This window comes from Camelus dromedarius, chromosome 21, assembly GCF_036321535.1.
Source record: "Camelus dromedarius isolate mCamDro1 chromosome 21, mCamDro1.pat, whole genome shotgun sequence".
NCBI lineage: Eukaryota > Metazoa > Chordata > Mammalia > Artiodactyla > Camelidae > Camelus > Camelus dromedarius.
The window spans coordinates 22,298,622-22,319,820 of NC_087456.1; the positions used below are offsets into that span (position 1 = coordinate 22,298,622).

The window sequence follows — 21,199 nt, forward strand, 5'->3', positions numbered from 1 at the left end:
TATTTAGGGATTAGAGTAGATTGGTATCGATGATCAAAACATGAGTTATTCCCTAAAACTTCACAGTAGCCTTAGCATTAGAAGCAATTTGATGGGGTCTGGAGCGTGACTTGCTCGAACATTTCACTTGCTCTTTAAGTCTGGATTTTTCTTATACTTTAGTGATGCTTAGTCTCCCTCTGGGGCACAATTACCCTTAGATTTTCTTTTTGTCATCACTGCCTTTTTATTTTTTGTTGAGTTCATGGTGGTGATGGTGGTGGTTGGTGGGGTTTTGTTGTTCTTTAGGAAATTCACATACAAACTAAAGCTCCCCCTACCCAAGTATATTCCATTCTAGTGGCAGCATAGTTGTAGCTACTCACAGATGTTCATAAAGCTTACATTTCCCCCAGAAGTGCTCTATTTAAGGGATACTATTATTAGGGTAGGGGCAAGTGCAGCAGAACATGAGCCAAATGTCTTAAATAAAAGTATACTGTTTTGTTTTTTAATTTTGATTTTAATTTTTCTTTTTAAAAATATCTTCTATTAAAGCCTATTTACCACCATCAGTGATGCTTCCCCCACGGCGTTTACAGACTCTTCTGCGGCAGGCGGTGGAACTACAAAGGGATCGGTGCCTATATCATAATACCAAACTTGATAATAACCTAGATTCTGTGTCTCTGCTTATAGATCATGTTTGTAGTAGGTAAGAAGAAAACTTCTTATATTCTAAAGTAGGTTAACATTTTACAGACTCATTTGTTAACTTTATTACAAATTTTTTGAGTTTTATCCTGTTGCTGTAAGACAATTCATGTTTGCTCTAGTATTCACAAGTCAGCTAGAACTACTGAAGTTGACAATTAAGAGCAATGTGTATATATTTATATAGTAAGCCACACCTTGAGAACTGAAGCTGGAAAGCCAATTTTTCCTTTTCTAAGGATTTGTAAGTGATACTTTGTGGGAATGCCAGTGATCCAAGCATTTACTATCCTTGGATGCCAGAAATCACCTAGTGATTTTTTTTTTTCTGGACATTATGGCTATTTTGACTATGGCCCAAATTATTTTCTGCCCACAAAGATCATGGAAATACTTTTTTCATAATGGAAGTTCTGCTTTTCAGTTGAAGGTGACCTTTAAATTAAAAATGTTTAGAATAACAGGTATTTTCTGGTTTGGGTTTTGTTATCATACCTACTCATCTACATAATTTAACTTATAAGAATTCAGGCTTCGGTTTTGATGTTAGAAGTATTTTGAGTACAAGTGTCCCTACTATTTTAATAATGATCTCTGAAATTTCAGCAGGGCTTTAATTTTTAAGATACTAAAAAACTGAAATTTTTCAAACTCCAGGAAAAAAATTATTTGAGTCTGGTGAACAAAATGTAACAGCTACAGTGCACATGCTCAGTTTCTTTTGTCAAAGATCATTGAAGAGCTACTGAGGGTAACATCAGTAGGAGGAACTAAAGTGTTTAAGTGTGAGGCCATTGGCAGAATGAGGAGCTTCTGAATAAGCATAAAAATTACATATGTGTGCACGTATGCACTGTGATTTAAGATAATTGTTTAGTTGTGTATAAACGACTTTCATATATAGTTGAATTTCACACTTCACCCTCCTCCATTGCAATTAAAAAAAATAGTAATAATTGTTTGAACTATTGGCCTTAAATTACTTAAGCCTTATTTATCTTTAAGTATCGGACAGTTACTTGGTGCATGTCGTAAATGTTCTAAAAGAAAGTAATTAGAGATCCTTTTCCTTTATCCCTTTTTATTCTTTAACATTTTTCTTTGACTTGCTTATGAGAATTTTTAAGTCTTTTCATTTAAGTTGAGTAGAGGTAGAAGGAGATAATAGATGAGAAGGCTATATGGTTTCATATTTTGTAGCTCTATTAGTGAATTTGAGATCAATGTTAAAAATTAAGGCAATTGTGAACCTGAATTTTTTTTGATTCATGAATGTATTGCTGATGGAATACATTGAAAGGTATTTATGGTAAACTTCATGGTTCAAGAGGTGTCAGTAAGTTGAGAGCTTGCCTTCCTGTTTAGAAACTGAAATGTATGAAAACCTACATTTTTCTTAAGTGCTTTTAATTTCTATACCAGTACCTGTGAAAGTAAATGATGGACACTATTTAGCCTGACTTTTCCAACGCTCAGATCAGGGATCAGGCTTCTATAAACCTACATAGAAAGCACTCTGAAGTTCTACATAGGAATGAAAGAGTTCTTGCTCCTCAGAAATAACCATTGATGATTGGAAGGCCTTCCCAATAATCTTCTAAAAACAAAACAAAACTTTGAATCTATGCTCTTCTAGTTATTGCTGCCCCCATTCCCCACCACCTCTGCTTTAGAGCCAACTTCTTAAAACAGTTGCTACTGTGCATTCACAATACCTTCTTCCTTACTACTTCTTCACTCTCTATAGTATTAGGGTTTGTGCAGCCAACACAACACAAGAACTGTTGCTGATGTTGGTGAGGACCAATGTCTTTATTAAATCCTGTGGCTACTTTCCAGCCTATATTTTGGGCTTTCTAGAGTATTAGACTAATTTGCCTTGAAACTTTTCCTTTAACTTAACAAAACATTCCAGACTTCTGGTTTTTCTCCTGGCTGCTCCTCAGTTCCTCCTCTTTCCCTTTAATAAGTTTATTTTCCAGAACTAGGCTTTTCTCAGCCTGCTTTTCTGGTTTGGGTTATACTCCCATGGTTCTAATGATTCCTGGGTCTGGGCTAGAGCTACAGAACTATTTCCTAAGCCTTAGACTTTTAATTCAACATGGTGGTTATTGCTCAAGTACCAAAATGCAACATGTCAAAAAAGAACTTCCTTCTCCTCTCACCTATCCCTGCAAAGTCTGCTTTTCATCTTGAATCCCCTGTCAGTGAAAGGCTGCCATCTATCCGGTTTCTCCAAGTTGTAAGCCTTGACTTTTCACTTTGGGGGTAGGTTTTAAAGACACCAAGTGGGGAAGTGTCATGCGTTAAGTCAGTATATATAGTCTTCAGAGTGAGTTGTGCCCTGTGTTGCGGAACTGGGAAAACAGAACCTGAATTTGATGTAGTTACTGGTGTTACCTACTCATCTGAAGGTCTTCAAAATAAAAATTGATACTATTTTCTGTTTTACTCCCATTTAAAACCTAGATTATAGCACTGAAACTAGAAAACTTTATATTTTGCACAGTTAGTACATACATGTTTTTGGTTAAATTTGATCATTGAGGAATAGGGATTTTTTTTTCTTAAAACTTTCTGTGGGGTTTTTTTCATCAGCAATCAATGGGAAGATGTTTCTACAGGTAGCTTTATAAGTAGTATTTTTTAGTATAAGATTATTATAAAATACTCATAGAATGTTAAGATTTATAAAATGTTAAGATTTAGCTTGATTAAAGTGCTGCATTTTCAGTTTGGTTTAGGAAGATACTGATATTTTTAACAAATCTTAAATTTAAAATTTTCTTGGAAACAAAGACATAAACTGTCATTTTGTATACTCTAAAATTAGCCTTTTAATAAACTAGGAGCTGTTAGTCTTTTTAAAAGATTATTTAAGTAATGGTAAAATAGTGACAATTTAAATACCACTTTAACATTCAGATACAGCTGTCAGTAATCTGGATGATATGTGCCCTGTAATTTGGATTTTGAATCAGTCCTTTCTTAGGGATATTTTGCTGCTATTTTAGATGTATCTTTTCATTCATGATCGACTTTAGCTGTTTGAATTATTTTTTTTAATGCCTAGATATAAGGTGTTTCTCACTGAATAAGTGACATCACTATTGAATATTACCCATAGGGTAGTATTCATAGGAAGGGAGAAAAATCGGTTTTGATTTGAAAGTACTTATTCAATTGAAATTTTATCCAGCAATCTTGAAAAATACGATTTAAAAAATATTTGGAAAGAAAACTGACCCTGGAGTCAGTCATAGGTTTAAATTCTAGTTCAGTTATTTGTCTGTTTATGATATTTGTTAAATTATTGCTCTCTTTGAGCCTCATGAAAATGGGGGTGTTACTTCCCTTGCCACGTAGTTTTGAGAATTAGCTGTACTGTTTGTAAAGCATGTAGTGCAGTGCTTGGTATCTAGTAAGTACTTAATAAATGTAAATTTGATATTGATTATGTTTCAGTTCAGATATAGAATAATATTTTAATATCAAAGCAGTTTATAGTTAGACAGTCTAAAAGTTTAAAGCAACCTTCAAATAGCCAACTGCTAAGGTACATTGCCATGTATGCCAGATAAAGAATATTAGTTTATTTTTCATGTGTATATTACATATCACTCTGGTGAACTGACAAAATATATTTTCAAATTACAGATTGGTTTGGGGAAAAAAATAGGGAAGACCATTTTTAAAACAGACTTAAAAGTTTACCCACTATTGTTTAAAAACAGTAGCCACTAATTACCTATAACCATTTAAATTTAAATATAAAGTAATTCAAATGAGAATTAAATGAAAAAATCTTAAGTTCCTCAATGTACTAGCCACCTTTCAAGTGCTCAATAGCCACAGATGGCTAAGACTATCAGATTGGACAGTATAGGTATGTAACATTTCTATTATCACAGAAAGCTCAGGTGGTCCTGATACAGAAGCTGAAAAAGGAGAGAATGGTTTTTAAAAGTGAGTGTTTAATGAGGGTAGTCATTCTTAGGATAACTTTCCTCTTTAACGTGGTAAAGTAATCATAGAATTCTTTGCCTTTAATATATAATAATAATAACTTCAGCTTACACAGTACTAGCTAAGTGTCAAACTCAGTCTAAATGCTTTACATTCATTATCTCATCCTTTTATTTCATCCTTCTATAAGGAATTCTATAAAGTAAGTACTCTTATTTAATGGTTGGAAAAATTGAGATTTTGAGAGATTAAATGTTTCCCAGAATTGTAGCTAGTAAGTGGTCAGGATTTGAACCTAAGTATCTCTAACTCTGCTGCCACCATTCCTAAGTCTTTACTCTTCACCTCTATTGCCTCCCCCATACATTGCACTTCTCCTGTACTATCCCCAAAATAGTGTGAGTAATCACTTTTGAATAGCTATTGCATTCCAGGAATTTTAGGTATCTTTCTTATCCTACCAAGTACCCTAAGAACCCTGTTAGGTATATATTCACCTCATTTTATAGATAAGAGAACTGACATTTAGAGGTATTAAAAGACTTGGCAAAGACACTAAAGCTTCAGACCCAAACTCGTCTGGCTACAGTTCCAGTTCTCTTTGTTATGCCAAGTTACTTTTATACAAGTGAAAATGTACATGATTCCTTCTAGAACAGCCTGATGCCAGCCCACTTATACAGACAAACATGGAGCCTTGATTATTTATTTTTATTTACATGAATTGACTTAATCAGACCAAAAATTCTGTGATGAATACATACTTTCTCTTTAATCTTGAGAAGGGGTAAAAAAGAATAAATTGTAAATTGAAGCAGACTTTAGATTACTGATTTCCCCTAAGACTGCCTTGACTAATGTTATTTTCTTTTCAACATAACCAATACAAACTTGATTCTTAAGATTTATAAATGCATTTGTATCTTATTTTAAAAGTTTTTGATCTTCAGAGAAGTTTCATCAGTTGTTTAGCCTTTTTCATTATTATTACTCTTAATCCGTTTTGCAAGAATAATTATTTGTGGAATTATTTGTTTTAGGAGGCAGTTCCCATGTTATACTCAGCAGATTCTCACGGAGCATTGTAATGAAGTGTGGTTCTGTAAATTCTCTAACGATGGCACTAAACTAGCAACAGGATCAAAAGATACGACAGTTATCATATGGCAAGTTGATCCGGTATGTACTCCAGTATGAGTGTTTAGATTGCAAAAAGAGGTAATTTTTAATCTGATTGAGTACATATTTTTAAAGTATTCATATATAAATAGCATTCTTTTCCAAGAGCATTCTTGTCATCTTTGTCATATTTTACCTCTTTCTGTTGTTGAGATAATGTATATCGATTAATACTGTCAAAATTGTTGATTGTTATATGCTAAGTCTGTGTATGCATTATCTGGCTTAATCCTCTGAAAAACTCTGTAAGATACTAATACTCCTGTTTTCAGATGTGGAAACCAAGGTAAAAGTTAAATGTCCAGGCTCTCACAGCTTGTAAATGGCAAGAGTTAGACTTAAATCCAGGAATTTTTTTACTCCAGACTTGCTGCTCTTAATATCCTTACCAGTTTGTTATCTTTGTTAATACTTGATTTATTTGCAGATTAATACAGTGTCCATTCTGCCACATGTGAGAAAAGACACATTACCATTTTGCCTTCTGAAGGCTTCACTGTCTTCTATAATTTATGGAAAAGTATTATATTCTGGATTTAAAATTCTAAGTTCTCTCTGAACTCAGATTTGTCTTTGTTTAAAACCAGGTGACCTATAGATTTGTAGAATTACGTATTTCCATTTCTTTCAGCCAATTAAATATTTGTCAAGCAACCAAGGAAGTACATGACTCCAATAGGTTAAAGGAGATATATTTGGCTTAAGAGTCATTCACCTAAAATCAGAAAGTATAATCTTATTTTAAAATTTAGAATTAGAGTATATTATCCCACAATGAAGTTTTTAACGCCTGTGTTGAAAAAAAGAGAAAAGAGGCCTTAGAAGGAAATATTTTAAAAAGAAGAGAATCAAATTTGAGAGCATACGTCAATTCTTGTGTAGCTGCAATATGCTGTGAATGATGAAAGGTAAAGAAGATCTACTGTTTGCCTTAAAGCAGGCTTTCTTTCCCACTTTTTGTACCATGTCCTCCTCTGGCCTTCTGACAATCCTGTGGACCTCTCAGAATAATATTTTTAAATGCATAAACCAGAACACATAGGAAGCCCTATTATATATTAATTACAGAGGAAACCCAATTATATTGAAATTAGTTAACAAAATAGTACAAAAACAGATATTGTATGATAATGTTGCTTTTTTTTATTAACATATTAAGTAACAAATTCTAGCAGCAGATCTGATAACTACAAGAATTCTGAAGCAGTAACGAGCATAAATAATATTTCAGGATATCTGCAGCAACTATAGTATGAAGTGAAAATATTTGAAATTTCTATTAACAGTTGCTTGATGCTACCTAATAAATTCCTAATACTACCTTGTTAATTGGCTGCACTGAAGACTGAAGGAAACACTGAATTTCAGCCTGTGATTAGTAAAAATGAAGATGCACATTTTCAAGTTCAAGTTCAAGGACCACTGATTCTATCCCTGATCACTTCTTTAGATCCCAGGTTGAGAACCCTTATGAAAGGAATGCACAGTTTAGAAAGGGATAACAAAATATAAAAAGTGTTACGAAAGCACAAAGGAACTTCGCAGGTAGGAATACTTCATTGAGCCTTGCTATGCATCACACAAGTGGAGACAGGAAAGGGGCATTTTAGGAAGAGAGGGTTCTGTCCATCCCCAAATGAGAATAGGATGTGTAAGGCAAAACATGGGAAATATAAGAAAGTAGGTTGGGATCCAGTCATGGCCTTTGAATACTATTCTGAGTAGTTGTATTTTCATTCAGGAGTTATTTACAAGATGTCTGAAAACAAAGCAACAGTATCAAAACTAGTTTTTACTGTATTTTTGTTCTAGCAGCAGTGTGTAAGAGTCCCTTTTGTTCAAGTATTTATTGAGCACCTGCTGGATGCCAGGTCTTTTGCTAGAAGTCAGACTGGGCTCCTGATAGTACAGTGCAATTGTGCTATAATGGGTGCCACAGGAGGAGCTCAGGAGCTCAAAGAAAAGATCCTACTGTAACTGGAAAGCAAGGGGAAGTAAGACAAGTATGTCTTGGGTGAAGGAGTGAATAATTATTTAGGCAGAACTAGTTACGAGTGGCCTGTAGGTGAAATGGCTGGGCGTTTGGGCAGTTTGGGGGAACAGATTTTGGTATGAGGTTAACGAAGTAACAACCAGATCAAGGAGAATCTTGTATACTTTGCTAAGGAGTTTGGACTTTTATGCCAGTGTTTCCCTAGTGTGTTTTTGTGAGAATACTGGTTATGCAGAATATTAATAGGTGTTAAATGCAAGGGCTTTTATGGCCAGATTAGCTCGGGAAATGTGAAGTTAATGCTTATATTGAAATCTGAGATACAGGGGTTGTTAGAGTTTGGTATAATGGTAATTTTATATGTCAAATACTATTTGAAAAACTTAGTAAGAGAAATTGGTCATCTTTTTGAATGTGTACTTTGTGTATTTGTGATAGATAGAAAAAAAAAGAACTTTATTTAAGATTTGAATTGATGATTCCAATGCCTAGTTTCCTTTAATAGGTTTTCTTACCTTTGCCCCCCAAGAAAGAATTTTACCCATTCGCCTACCCAAAACCCAAGCAAAGTTAAGTGGATTCCATGAACATGGTATTACTGCTTGGAATGAGTTACTGTAGAGACACTGTACTTCTGAAGATATAATATTAATATTCTTATTTATTTGAAATTTTTTCTTTTACAGGGTTGTATTTTTTTTTAGTAATATACACAAAAAAAATTAGTTTTTGAGTTAAATACTTCCATAGTAGTTTGTCATTAGTTTAGAAGCAAATCTTTGTGTAGATCTAAAGCACCACTATGAATGAAAAGTTTCTTCCCAGAAGGCATTGAGCTAGTCCAAAAGACTTTGCTTTTTAAATTATGCAAGTCACTTTGACCTAATAGTACTGTGATGTAATACCCCATATGCCTATTACCATCCTCCCAAAGAAGAATCAGAAGTAATTGCATTGTAAGCTATTGGATTTTTTCAAAACAGATTCCCAACCTAGTTTTTATCAAACTAGTTCCAGACCCTTTTCTGTTTATGGGTTATCACCATTGGAATTTCCTCCAGGCTCAAAACTGTTTTCAATAAGTCTGTAGCCAAATTCCTGTTTCCACTGTCACATCCATCCTTAATCCCCTAAAACAAAAATTTGGGGGTTATCTTTGAACATTTCACATCTCATTCTGTTGTGTCAGTTTTATGTCCCAAATATATTTTGATCCGACCTCTTTCAGTCCTGACCATGTTAGTTTACGGCCTCCTTTCTTAGCTGTATGGCTATTGTGTTGGCTCATTATGGGTGTCCTTATCCTGTGTCTCTTCGTTCTGACTCGTCTTCCACATTGCTGTATGAGTTCTCTCCCCAAAGGCAAGTATAATGTGTATTTCTGATCTTAAAAATCATAAGTGGCTCTTCACTTGCAAGATAAAATTTAACCCCTTAGCCTAAAATAATGATGTCAGTTTTTCCAGTCTTGTCACTTGCCACTTCCACGTTTGCACTATTTATAATTCATCCTGTAGTTTTAGAGTCAGGCAGCCCAAGTTCAAATCCTCACTGTACAATAAACAAAAGTTTCTAACCTTTCTGAATCTTTATTTCCTTCTCTGTAATATAGGGGAGAAGAATAATACATAACCTTTGATGTTTCATGAGGATTAAATGTAATATGGTTTGTGAACAGTGCTAATACTGATTAGCACTTAAGTAAGTGGTAGCTCTGCTGGTGGGAATTTAAAATGGTTTAAACACTTGCAGAACAGTCTGGGAGCTCCTCAAAATGTTACGTACAGAGTTAGCATGTGACCCAGTAATTCCACTCCTTTGTATATATCCTAGAGAAATTAAGACATAGGGCTGCTCAGAAACTCATACATAGTTATAGCAGCATTATTCATAATAGCCAAAAAGTGGAAACAATCCAGATGTCCATCAGGTGATGAGTAGATACAGAAAATATGTGACCATAAAATGGAATATTATTCACCAGTGAAAAGGAATACGATACTAATATGTTCCACAGCACGGATAAACCCTGAAAACATTATGCTAAATGAAAGAAGCCAATTGAAAAAGATTACATGTTGTTATGGCTCCATTTATATGAAATGTTCAAAATAGGCAAATCCATAGAGAAAGTAGTAGTTGCCAGTGCTGGAAGGAGGAGAGGGAGAATGGGAAATAACTGCTAATGAGTATGAGGTTTCTTTTTGGGGTGATGAAATGTTCTCAAGTTAGATAGTAGTGATGGTTGCACAATATGTGAATATACTAAAAGCCACTGAGTCGTATGCTTGAAAAGGGTGAATTTTATGGTAGGTAATGTTTCACTAAAACTGTTTAAAAAGAGGGGTAGCTTTTATTATACCTGTTTTCAGTTTCCTTGAAAGCCTCGTAAGGACAAAGTCTGTGTCATCTCTATTTCCATCTTGCATACAATGCCTTTGTGTATAGTAGATGCTTGATAGATGTGATAGTGTGAATGAGTCTCTGTGAAACAAGCAGTTAGTGCTTCATTTGGGGGGGGATTGGTGAAGTCTGTGAAAACATCCTCGGATTAAAACATATTAAAGTGCATCTTTGCAGCTATTTAAGTTGTGCCTGAAAAACAGTGGCTTTAGGGGTGGGAGTTAACTAAGCTGTCTGTTTTCCCTCCTAGGATACACATCTGCTAAAACTGCTTAAAACATTAGAAGGACATGCTTATGGCGTTTCGTATATTGCATGGAGTCCAGATGACAACTATCTTGTTGCTTGTGGCCCAGATGACTGCTCTGAGCTTTGGCTTTGGAATGTACAAGTGAGAAAATTTCATCCTTGGTTTATAAGTAAAGCATAATCATACTGCACTTGTTAATTATAACTTTATTCTTGATCTATAGAACAGAATCATTCAACTTAAAGTACCATGATGTATTTCTTATAAAAGGTAATTTGTCAAATGGCAAATGTGTGTCCAGACTTACACATTTAAATATTATGTTGAGCATAATACTGTTTTTGAAAGAATGATCAATAGGTATTTTTTGGAATGTCCTAATTTGTACTATTTATTGTGGTATGGAGGACAGATGAATACTCAGATGTACCTGAAGATATGCCATGAATCTAATTCTGCCTAATTATAACAGTAAGATTTTCTTACTGTTCAGTCATTTATGTTTCAACCAGCTTTTTATTAAGAAAATTTCCAAATACTGAGAAAAGTTGAAAGATAAGCGCAGTGATGGACCTGTATGCCTACCACCCTAGATTCAACAAGTTATTTGCATTTTGTTACATTTTATATTTTGATATACACATACATACAAACATACATAGTTAGGTATATATCTGTACCCAAAACCTTTGGAAGTAAATGAAGACGGTATTTTACCCCTAAATATTTAAGCACGTATCTCCTAAAAAAAGTAACATTCTCCTACATAATCAAATGCCATTATCTTATCTAAGAACATTAACTGTAATTCTTTAATATCTAATATTGATTTTGTAATTTTAAAATCCCCAGTTGTTCCTAAAATGTCTTTATGCCATTTTTGTCAAATGCTGAATCAGTGTTATATTTGTGACTGGGTGAGAGGAGTGGCAAAGCACAGAAGAGATGAGATGGCTTCCTCTCAATTAAACAGGCTCGAAGTGAATCTGACCTAAAAGACAATAATTTTTTTTCCATTAATGTTTTTCCCCCCTCAAAGGGAGGAGAGGTATGTAGTCATAATCCTATAAAAGAGACTCAATTAATAGTGCCTGTGTAATCCTCCTTTGAGCCAATTTAAAATATTTGGACAGTTAAACTATGTTCTAACTTAACTGTTTTACTACGCGTTACTTTGTAGACTTGTTCTAAACGAGAGGTCCTTTTAAGTCAGTTTTCAAATTACTCCTTTATGTTTTTAGGTAGAGTCCTAATTACAGATTCCCCCCACTAACTGAAAGTAGAACATTCCTGTGAAATCTTTCATAAGCTGAAATGGCATAAAGAAGCAGTTACCTGAGGACATACTTTGTGCAATGGATGCACAAAATAGATCAGGATAAAGCACAGATGCTTACGTAGTTCAGGGCCCTGGTGGCCTGATGCTGGGACGCTGAGCACTGTTTCTGGGGAAGGACCTTGGTGGGTGCCGCCCTCGCTCTTCAGGTGTGTGCCGCCTCTAACAGCTCACCGTGAAACACTGTGCACTGTTTCACTTTTCTGACTTCTTTTGAAAAAGCAAAACTTTTCTGATTGCTTTTGGTTAGCAAGAACAGGTGCTAATGTAGCATAAAGCAAACTTTCAAAAAGTGGGGGGATACTTGTAATGGCCTCAAATACTCACTGTCCTGAGTATAACAGAAAAAGACCATTTCTGCCTTCAGAATTTAGTGTATTAACATATTTGTGAATAGAAGATGCTGAAAATTTAGCTACTGCGTGTGTATTTGTGCTTCTAAACTTTTATTTTTTAACTATTTATATCGAGTAATGCAAAAAGATAGTGACTTGAGAGCAGTTAATATGGGGGAAGGATTTAAGATTGCCAGAAAGAATTTTTTTCCCAGTGTAAGGAAGACATCTGGTTTTCTATTTTTGTGCCCTCTTTGCTTTTATTACTTGGCCCCATTTCCTGATCATACACTTTTTTTTTTTTTTTTTTTTTTTTTTACTTTTGATTACCCATTTTCTCACAGGAAAATTATGCCCATGTACTTTTTATTATGCCAAGGGCAGCTATTATCTCTCAGATCCTGTTTCTAATCCATGAACAAAATGGAATCAAGACTAGATTAAATGGTATGTGTCTACCTTCTAAGTTAGATAACTTAGAAAAAATAACAGGAGGATATCTGAGGGTTGTAACCAACTAAATAGTCTTGTGTAGTTGGGAATGCTTTAAAATGACTATGCTAAGCAGTACCAAAGTTCCTCTTTTCTGTTACTATTAATTTAAATAAAGTTACATATCAGAAAAATAATTTTCATTTCTCTCTTCCCATCTTTACTACTACATTTTGAGCATCTTGAATATGAAATTTAATATAATTTAGACTCCCTACACTCTTGGCCTAGTTTAAGGGCAATTTTTCTACCCATTAATCATGTTCTTAAGGAATTGCTAATTGCATGAACTGCAACTTTAGAATAAAATTTACAAAGAACTGTGAACTGAGGGGAAGTGGAAACTCAGAAAGAACAGGTTTATGTAGTGTTGGACTTTTCATCATCTTAGGAAAAATCACATAGTTTAATTTATGAATGTAATTGATTTAAAATGAGAGTTTTTTGGAGGTTATCTCCTGTCTATTCTTTGGGTCACCTATGCCAGACATTATTTGACTCTTGGGCTCTTCTTTCAAGTCCTTAATTTCTCTTCTGAGTGCTTTAGTCTCTGTAAGGCTAATTTAAGCAGTTTTTTTCTCTAATTAGGAATACTAAACTAACCAGATAGCCCAGTTACTATTCTTCTTCTTTTTTTTTTTCTTTATACATTCCCTTTAGAAGAGTATCTTGAAGATCTCATCTACAGTTTTATTTCCTTGTAGACGGGAGAGCTAAGGACAAAGATGAGCCAGTCTCATGAAGACAGTTTAACAAGTGTGGCTTGGAATCCAGATGGGAAACGCTTTGTGACTGGAGGTCAACGTGGACAGTTCTATCAGTGTGTGAGTATTTAGTGCTCTTTTCAAATGTTTGCTTGTTTAAAAGCAAATTTAATTTTGTAAAAATAAAGAATTCACTTGATACCTTTTATAAAAATATACTATTTGAAGATCTACTTTGCCATCTTTCTAGATAAGCACTGTCCAGTAGAACTTCCAGTAGGTTTTTTCTTTTAAAAAAAAATGTCTCAAAGTATAGACTTTGAGTTTAGTATAACATTAAAAAATTGTCTTACTAAACATTTTGTCCTTGTAAACAAGTTTGTAATGTATAGGGACAAAAAGATTTATTATTTAATTTCTTTCAAGGTCTTTAGCCCTTTGGATTTCTTTGTATCCAAAAAAAAAAAAAAAATTGCTGAATTTCATGAAGAGACTTAAAATATCTGAGGAATGAAAGTGATGATGAGTGCTACCAGAGAACTTTTCAGTCCTTATTTGCAGTGTCTTCTGATTGTTACCTGCTCTATTAATCTTGGTTTGGGGATTAAAAAAAATAAGTAATAGATAAAAAGTCTTACGACAAGGTAGACTATGATACAAATTCAGTGTTATTTCTCTATCTTGATTCCACATTTCATATCACTACCTAGCATGGTTCCAGTAGGCACTTCTGGATTTATTTTTTTAATTAAAGTTAAATAAGATTAATAAAAAACCCATCAAATCATTCAGTGTAGCTAAAGGTCATTTATCATAAAGACTTTTATGTAGCCATTACAGATTATCAGTGTCTTGCATTAAGATGGCCTTGAGACAAATGGAATCTAGTGTCGATATGAATCTAGTGTCAATATCTTAGCTTGGTTATAAGCCATTTACTTTTTTTTTTTTTCCAGTTGTCCCAGCACTATTTGTTGACATGTCCATGATTTTCCCATTTTTTAAAAAAGCTATTTCAAGTGGTCAATACCATTATAATACACTAATTTAAGCATTTTAACATATTTCTGTACTGTCTCGCCATGGGCTAATACTGTACTGCATTGATTGATACACTTGACATACAATATTATATTAGTTTCAGGTGTACAACTTAGTGATTCAGTATTTGTACATATTGCAAAATGATCACAATAAGTCTAGTTAACATACATCCCCATACATAGTTAAAAAATTTTTTTCTTGTGATGAAGATTTTTAAGATTATTGTCTTAGCAACTTTCACATTGCAATGCAGTATTATTAACTATAGACACCATGCTGTACATTTTTGCATGTAAGCTGTAGGTTCTTAATTCCCAGGGTTCAAGATGACCATGCATGTTTCTGCTGACTTTGCCATCCAATATAGTGTTTAAACCTTCAGGATACGGGACTTGGTAGTACCCTAATGTGTAAAATGAGAATGGGAATGCCTCTCAGAACTTTGAATATTCAATAAGATAATGATCTTAAGAGCTGTGCTCTGTAGAGCATATTACAAATTTGGTGACTTTTTGAAAAATGTCATAACAAATTCCTAAGTTCTATAAAGCCATAATTAATGTTTTAGTAATCTTTTTCCATATCATACTTTGTGACTGTTATAGGGCAAATCCCAGTGTAGCGAATTTTAAGGAAATGTTTCTTTTCCAAAAGTAGTGAGACCTTTGAACTTAAGGATTCTTTCTGTCTTCGTATTTATTGTATTTATCTATGCATCATAGGTTATTGAAGGGAAGATAGATTTACTAAGACTCCCCCACTCCCCCTTAGGTATTGTTGTAATGAAATTTGACCTATATTCAAATTTTCATGATTTAAAGACACTTATGGACCAGTTAGGTGGAAATCAGTCTCAGGAAGAGACAAACTTACAAAAAGATATGCTAAGAGATTCTTTTGGTTCTTTGCTTTGTGAGCGCTGTTCAGTAATGGAGTTAATAGTAGTTCTCTCCTCAGGATTTAGATGGTAATCTCCTTGACTCCTGGGAAGGGGTGAGAGTGCAATGCCTTTGGTGCTTGAGCGACGGGAAGACTGTTCTGGCATCAGATACACACCAGCGAATTCGGGGATATAACTTCGAGGACCTTACAGATAGGAACATGTAACTATTTTTTATATCCATTAAACAACAATTATCTGATCTATATTAAGATAAATGTATAGTGGAACTTGCTTCTTCCAAAGAAGAGTTTTTATTATGTTTTTGGTTTTGATTTGATTGGTAATTTGGGTGGATGATCAAGTGGTGCTTAGTAATTATTCAAATTCTTTTTCTTGACTGAAGTATATTGTATAATAGTAATTACAGACAAAATTTGTGGTATTTAAGCTTAGAATATTTTATATTTTGATAATTTGAATGTCTTGTACTTAGTATGTTGCTTTTGACAAATTACTTTTTGGTTACAGAGTACAAGAAGATCATCCCATTATGTCTTTTACTATTTCAAAGAATGGCCGATTAGCTTTGTTAAATGTAGCAACTCAGGTAGGTTTATTAATATAATTCTCAGAAAAATTTAGCTTAGTTGAAATTTTAATTGTGATTTAAAAATTTTACAGCATGTGTTTGATCCTTAAGTGTATAAAGTCAAAGAGAAATTTTTCAGAACATTGGCATTTTGCATAAATAGAAAATTAAAATGTTCCATCAGGCAAAGGGATATTCACAGATTATCTTTTAAAATTCTTTTGAGTTGAGTTAGAGTAAATACCTATATTCTCTTTTGCCTGCAGGGAGTTCATTTATGGGACTTGCAAGACAGAGTTTTAGTAAGAAAGTATCAAGGTGTTACGCAAGGGTTTTATACGATTCATTCATGTTTTGGAGGCCATAACGAAGACTTCATCGCTAGTGGCAGTGAAGGTAATTTGTGTCACTATCGGTTCACATATATTGATGGGCTGAAAGTTCTATTATTCTCTCAATTTGTAAAGGTAGTCGTGTCTCCAAACAAATTCAGGGTGTTAAATTTAAAATTGTATGAGTTATTTATCCAGTGCACTGTTAATTTCCCCTTTTGGAATGACTTGAGCCCTCCTTGTTACCACAGGTCAGTCGTGCCTGTTGTGGCTCTGTGGAGGTTTGTCTGGTGCATGTGTCATATCAAGATTCAGTTAAATCATTACTCTTTCATATGTTCACTTTTTTTTTTTTTTTCATGAGACTGATGGTTTTCAAAGGTTAGTGGTATCTTAAAAAAAATCAAGATTAATTATGTTTTAACTGATGTTGGGCAATATTGTGTCTACTACCTTTTGAATTAAACTTACTCTCCGGTCTGATAACATCAGTATTTCAGGAAGGCGTGTGCTAAAGTAGTTAGTCTAATTTAAAATAGAAATTTTTTAAAATATGGAAGCACAAATAAGTGAGACAAGAGAATAGTGGTTTGCTTGGTAAGAATTGTGAGTTCACTTTTTTCCAGTCAAAAAATCTTTTTTATCTGTTAGTTTAATCATGTTATTTTTTTCCAGATTCTCCACTGGTTTCTAATTTGATATGATCTAAATATATTAAGCCTTCTACTTGCTTTTTAGCTCCTCCTACTCTAAGATCTTTTTCCCCATGCTCTATTTAATCCTGCTCCTGGGGGGTTTTTTCCCTCTTAATTATGCCTCACAATCCCCTGTAGCTCTTTCTAAAAATAATACTTAGCCTAGAAGTGCTTTAAAAATATGTACGGCTGCCATTATCCCTAGTGATGCCAAGCTTTTTTTTAAGCCCAAACTAACTTTAGAACTAAGCCTGATGAATAATGTAATTAAACCACATTATATTCTGTTTATGGCTAAAAATGAAACATAACTATGAAGGAAAGAGATTAGTGTTCTCATGACTCAGGTGGTTTAGAATAGTTCTAAAATGTTTTGGACACCAAGTGGATACAGTGAATATATTATCTCCCAAGATGACCACAGTAATCCGTTTGTCATTTAATTCTAAGAAATATATTCCAAGGACCTTCCAAATCCCCAAAGATATGAATGCCAGTATAAAATGGAGCAATTAAGAAATCTTTCCCCCCAAGAAGTTAGGCCATTACTCAAGTCTTTTCATTGTGTTGGCAATGAAAATTTTTTTTTTTTTTAACCTCTGCATAAGCACTGGATTCCCTAGACTGATAGAGTAAGCAGAGCTTGATCATAAAGTCTGTCATTCTGACCTTGTCTACTTCAGACCTTAAGTTTTGGTTACTTTTTAACAAATATCCTTCTTGGATATTTGTTCACAAAAGCATTTTTCATCCACATGTAGGCAGATTTCAGTTGCATTCACATTTTTCAAGCCTTGTAACCTTTCTTTGTGGACTTGTTCTGTCCAAAGGGAAACATAGCTAATCTGCACTTTTTCTTTAATTTTATGCAAGGAAAATTATTTTCAAAAATAATTGAGAAATAAATACCTTCTAGGAACGATAAATTCAGTACTTCAGTGAGTGCAGGTTGTTTCACATACACAAAAAAATGTTCAGAAACAGTTCTAGCTTTTTACCTATGTAAGTTTTGAAACCAGGGCATGTTTTTGCCACAAGTTTACCTTTTCAGTATGCTAAAGTTTCTGCAGACGTGCTTTGGCAGCACATCCCACATTAATCACATAGTTGACTTCAGACCTTGAGATAGAACATTTTTCTCATTTACCGTGGGATTCTGCCTTCTGTCTAAGAACCATCACTTATATTTAGTTAACTCCTTACAGTAATACATAGTGTTTACTATGTGCTAGACTCTCTTCAAAACACTTTCATATACAAACTTACTTTATCCGCATAACATTAGGTAAGTGTGAATCCCCATTTACAGAAGAAGAGTTGCAAATAGTGGGTAGTGTGTCCAAAGTTATGTGGCTGGTCCACGCTGGAGGCAGTGATTGGGCGTCTGACTGCAGAGCCTGCGCTTGGAACCACTACTCGGTGCTAGTCATTTGTTTTGTTTTTGAAGATTAGTTGATCACAAAGAAACAAAGTTGTCAGGGTTTTTGGGTTTTATGGTCATTTGTGAGATTATAAACAGACTACTGCAAAGTCATATTATGATGCAGATATGGGACAGCCATCTAGCCTCATAAGTTAAGTCTTGAGCAGGGCCTCCTGGATTTTAGTCCCGGTTTTACCATCTACCAGCTGTTCACCGTGAGCAGATTGCTAAAACTTGCAGTTCGTCAGTCACCATCCATAAAAGAGAGAAGCATGGTATCCACCGCATGATGGTGGTGAAAATTAAATAATACATTTATTTAGTATCTATCACATGGTAAGCACTCTGTATTTAGCTACCGCCTTAATTACTGCTATATTTGAATTTGGGTATGTTGCTTTTCTGTCACCTCACATTTCCATGAAATTTATCGTCTCTATCCTAGATCTGTTTACGCTCAAAGATTTTGACTGTGATTATATATTACGTGTTACAGAATATTGCAGATAGATTTTTCTGGTGACTTGTGAGCTAGTCAGCCACCTTTAATGGGAAAAAATGTGTATTTTATTAAAATGGCTTTTTTCATAAGGTAATTTGTTAAACTATTCATGTTATTTTTGTTGTCCTTTTAAGTTCTAATAAGTTATATGTTCTGTGTGTAATGAGCAATAAATCTAAAGTCAGTTGGTTTCATTAATATATTAACAATTCCCTGACTTTTCTCTGAATTACTGTTTATTTAGATCACAAGGTTTACATCTGGCACAAACGTAGTGAACTGCCAATTGCGGAGCTGACAGGGCACACACGTACAGTAAACTGTGTGAGCTGGAACCCACAGATTCCATCCATGATGGCCAGCGCCTCAGATGATGGCACTGTTAGAATATGGGGACCAGCACCTTTTATAGACCACCAGAATATTGAAGGTAACACCATCGTACGGTATCCTTGTGTTTTCTCCAGATGAAATGTTGCCCTGCTTATTATAAAGTCGTGACACTTCAAGGTGTAGAATGTAATTTATTTTCTCCCTCATTTAGAGACTGTACACTTTCTCACTCCACAGGAGCTTAATTAGTTTAAGACACAGCGGTACTTTGTTTTATTGGTGACAGTGGGGCAAATAAGCTGGAATGTGCCACCTCATTTACACCCAGTTAGTATTGCCACTTTCAAAATCTTACTGAAAATCTTGCTTCATCAGGCAAGAAGTACTTTATACTTTCATACCCATGAAAGCTAGCTAGTGTACAGAATGTGAACAACTTTAGAATGATCTTGATGGTTTTACCCTTAAAAATAATTATCTGATAGTATCGTGTAGCACACTAGCATGAACTCTGCATGATGGGTAGGGAAAGAGAAGGGAGCTAAAATGTGTCATGTACCCACGTAAGAGAAGTGGAGAAGTGCTGTTACTCTCACTTCTGTGAGTGCAAAACTGAAGCATGGCAAGACCGACTTGCTGGGTGCTACCGGCTCTTCAGATCTATCTTCAGATACTTGGAGATGAAGAAAGCCCATAGCCAGAAAGCTAACAGTTAAGGACATAGCTTAATTGAATAAGATATTGGTATTAGAAAGAAGAGATAAAGAGAAATTTTATGTAAATGACTTATTGTTCTTTTTTCAAAGCAAAAATATAAATATTTGCTTAAGAAGAAGGAATTTACCTGGAAACAGATGAACAGATCTTTGTTAACAGTGTGTTCCACCTAAATGTTTTTAGTAAGAAAGTTGACCAGCTGCTGTCAGTTTAGTTATTCTCAGAGGAGGAGGGTTGTCACGGTAGCATGTATGGTTTATAAAAGCATATTCTCTATACTTTTGTCTTTGTGGGACAAACTGTAAAAGACTTGACCACCAGGTCTTACTGGCAGATGAGGACATGCAGCCAAAGATGAGAGTAAAAAGCATGCCATGTACATGGGTCAGAAAGTCTGAGAACTGCTGTTGTTCAGAACGTTCAAGGGCCTTTTTGTATTTGTAGATCACTGCATGACATTCTAACATTCCTCTGTGAAATCAGCTAAAACCAAAAATCTTTTGATTTCCTGTAGTTTGTTGTTGTCCTTTTTTGGGTTTCCAGGCCCATTCTCTTAGATGCTTTAGAGATCTGTAACTGTGATTATACGTGCTTTTCTAATTTTATTAGTCATTTTGGAAGTTATTTCTTCAAATAAACATATTTGGTTTGAAGAAGTAGGAAAGTATTAGGTATATAGTAATGATTTACCTTGTAAGTGGATTTATTTTAGACATACCTTTGAGGATATGTTTATGCCTCTACTACAGTAGGGTAAGAGTTGCACTGCTGTTTGGTAGTTTAATTAATGTGGATATCTGTTATGGTGGGTGAGCCAAACATGGCCCAATTGTAAGAACTGGGTCTAATTCTGCAATTTTCCATTGTGCTTTGCAACATAGGTATTGCCCTAAAAAGATGTCCATTTATACCTAAAATAGGAAAACAACCTCTATGTAACTAGATAGTATGTGGTTATGTGCCTTTTATGCAGGCATCTTCTGAGTTCTTTTACCTCCACTTGAAAACATTTTTTTTCTAAAGGATCCTTGTTTGGAATAGATATTTTGGGAAAATACGGATGAGGCTAAGGAAATGACATTCAAAAACGTAATACCCTAAGATACTCTTAAGTAATTTAAGTAAAAATCATCTCACTTAACTCCATTTCAAAAAAGAGACTTGCTGACCTTTTATTTTAACAGTAGAGATCTCTATTGCATTTTTTTTTGAGAAATGTATAAAATGAAATAGGATCAAGTGCCAATACATGCTACAACATGGATGAACCTTGAAAACAACATGCTAAGTGAAAGAAGCCAGACACAAAAGGGCACTTACTGTGACTCCA

At 34.4% G+C, this 21,199-nt stretch overlaps 1 protein-coding gene across 3 annotated transcripts in view; it reads left to right on the plus strand.

Annotated features, from left to right (window-relative positions):
* The window catches only part of WDR26 (WD repeat domain 26), a 38,329-nt gene that overhangs the window by 11,939 nt on the left and 5,191 nt on the right, over positions 1–21,199 (plus strand). For 2 of the 3 annotated variants that reach the window (XM_031438443.2, XM_010992677.3), the window contains exons 6-13: positions 538–694; positions 5,700–5,838; positions 10,485–10,625; positions 13,352–13,471; positions 15,353–15,498; positions 15,807–15,885; positions 16,134–16,263; positions 19,064–19,249. In XM_031438443.2, coding sequence (XP_031294303.1) covers positions 538–694; positions 5,700–5,838; positions 10,485–10,625; positions 13,352–13,471; positions 15,353–15,498; positions 15,807–15,885; positions 16,134–16,263; positions 19,064–19,249 — 1,098 coding nt within the window. Of the gene's footprint in view, positions 1–537; positions 695–5,699; positions 5,839–10,484; positions 10,626–13,351; positions 13,472–15,352; positions 15,499–15,806; positions 15,886–16,133; positions 16,264–19,063; positions 19,250–21,199 lie in introns of those variants that run through there. The other variant, XM_064477270.1, reaches the window with a different exon arrangement.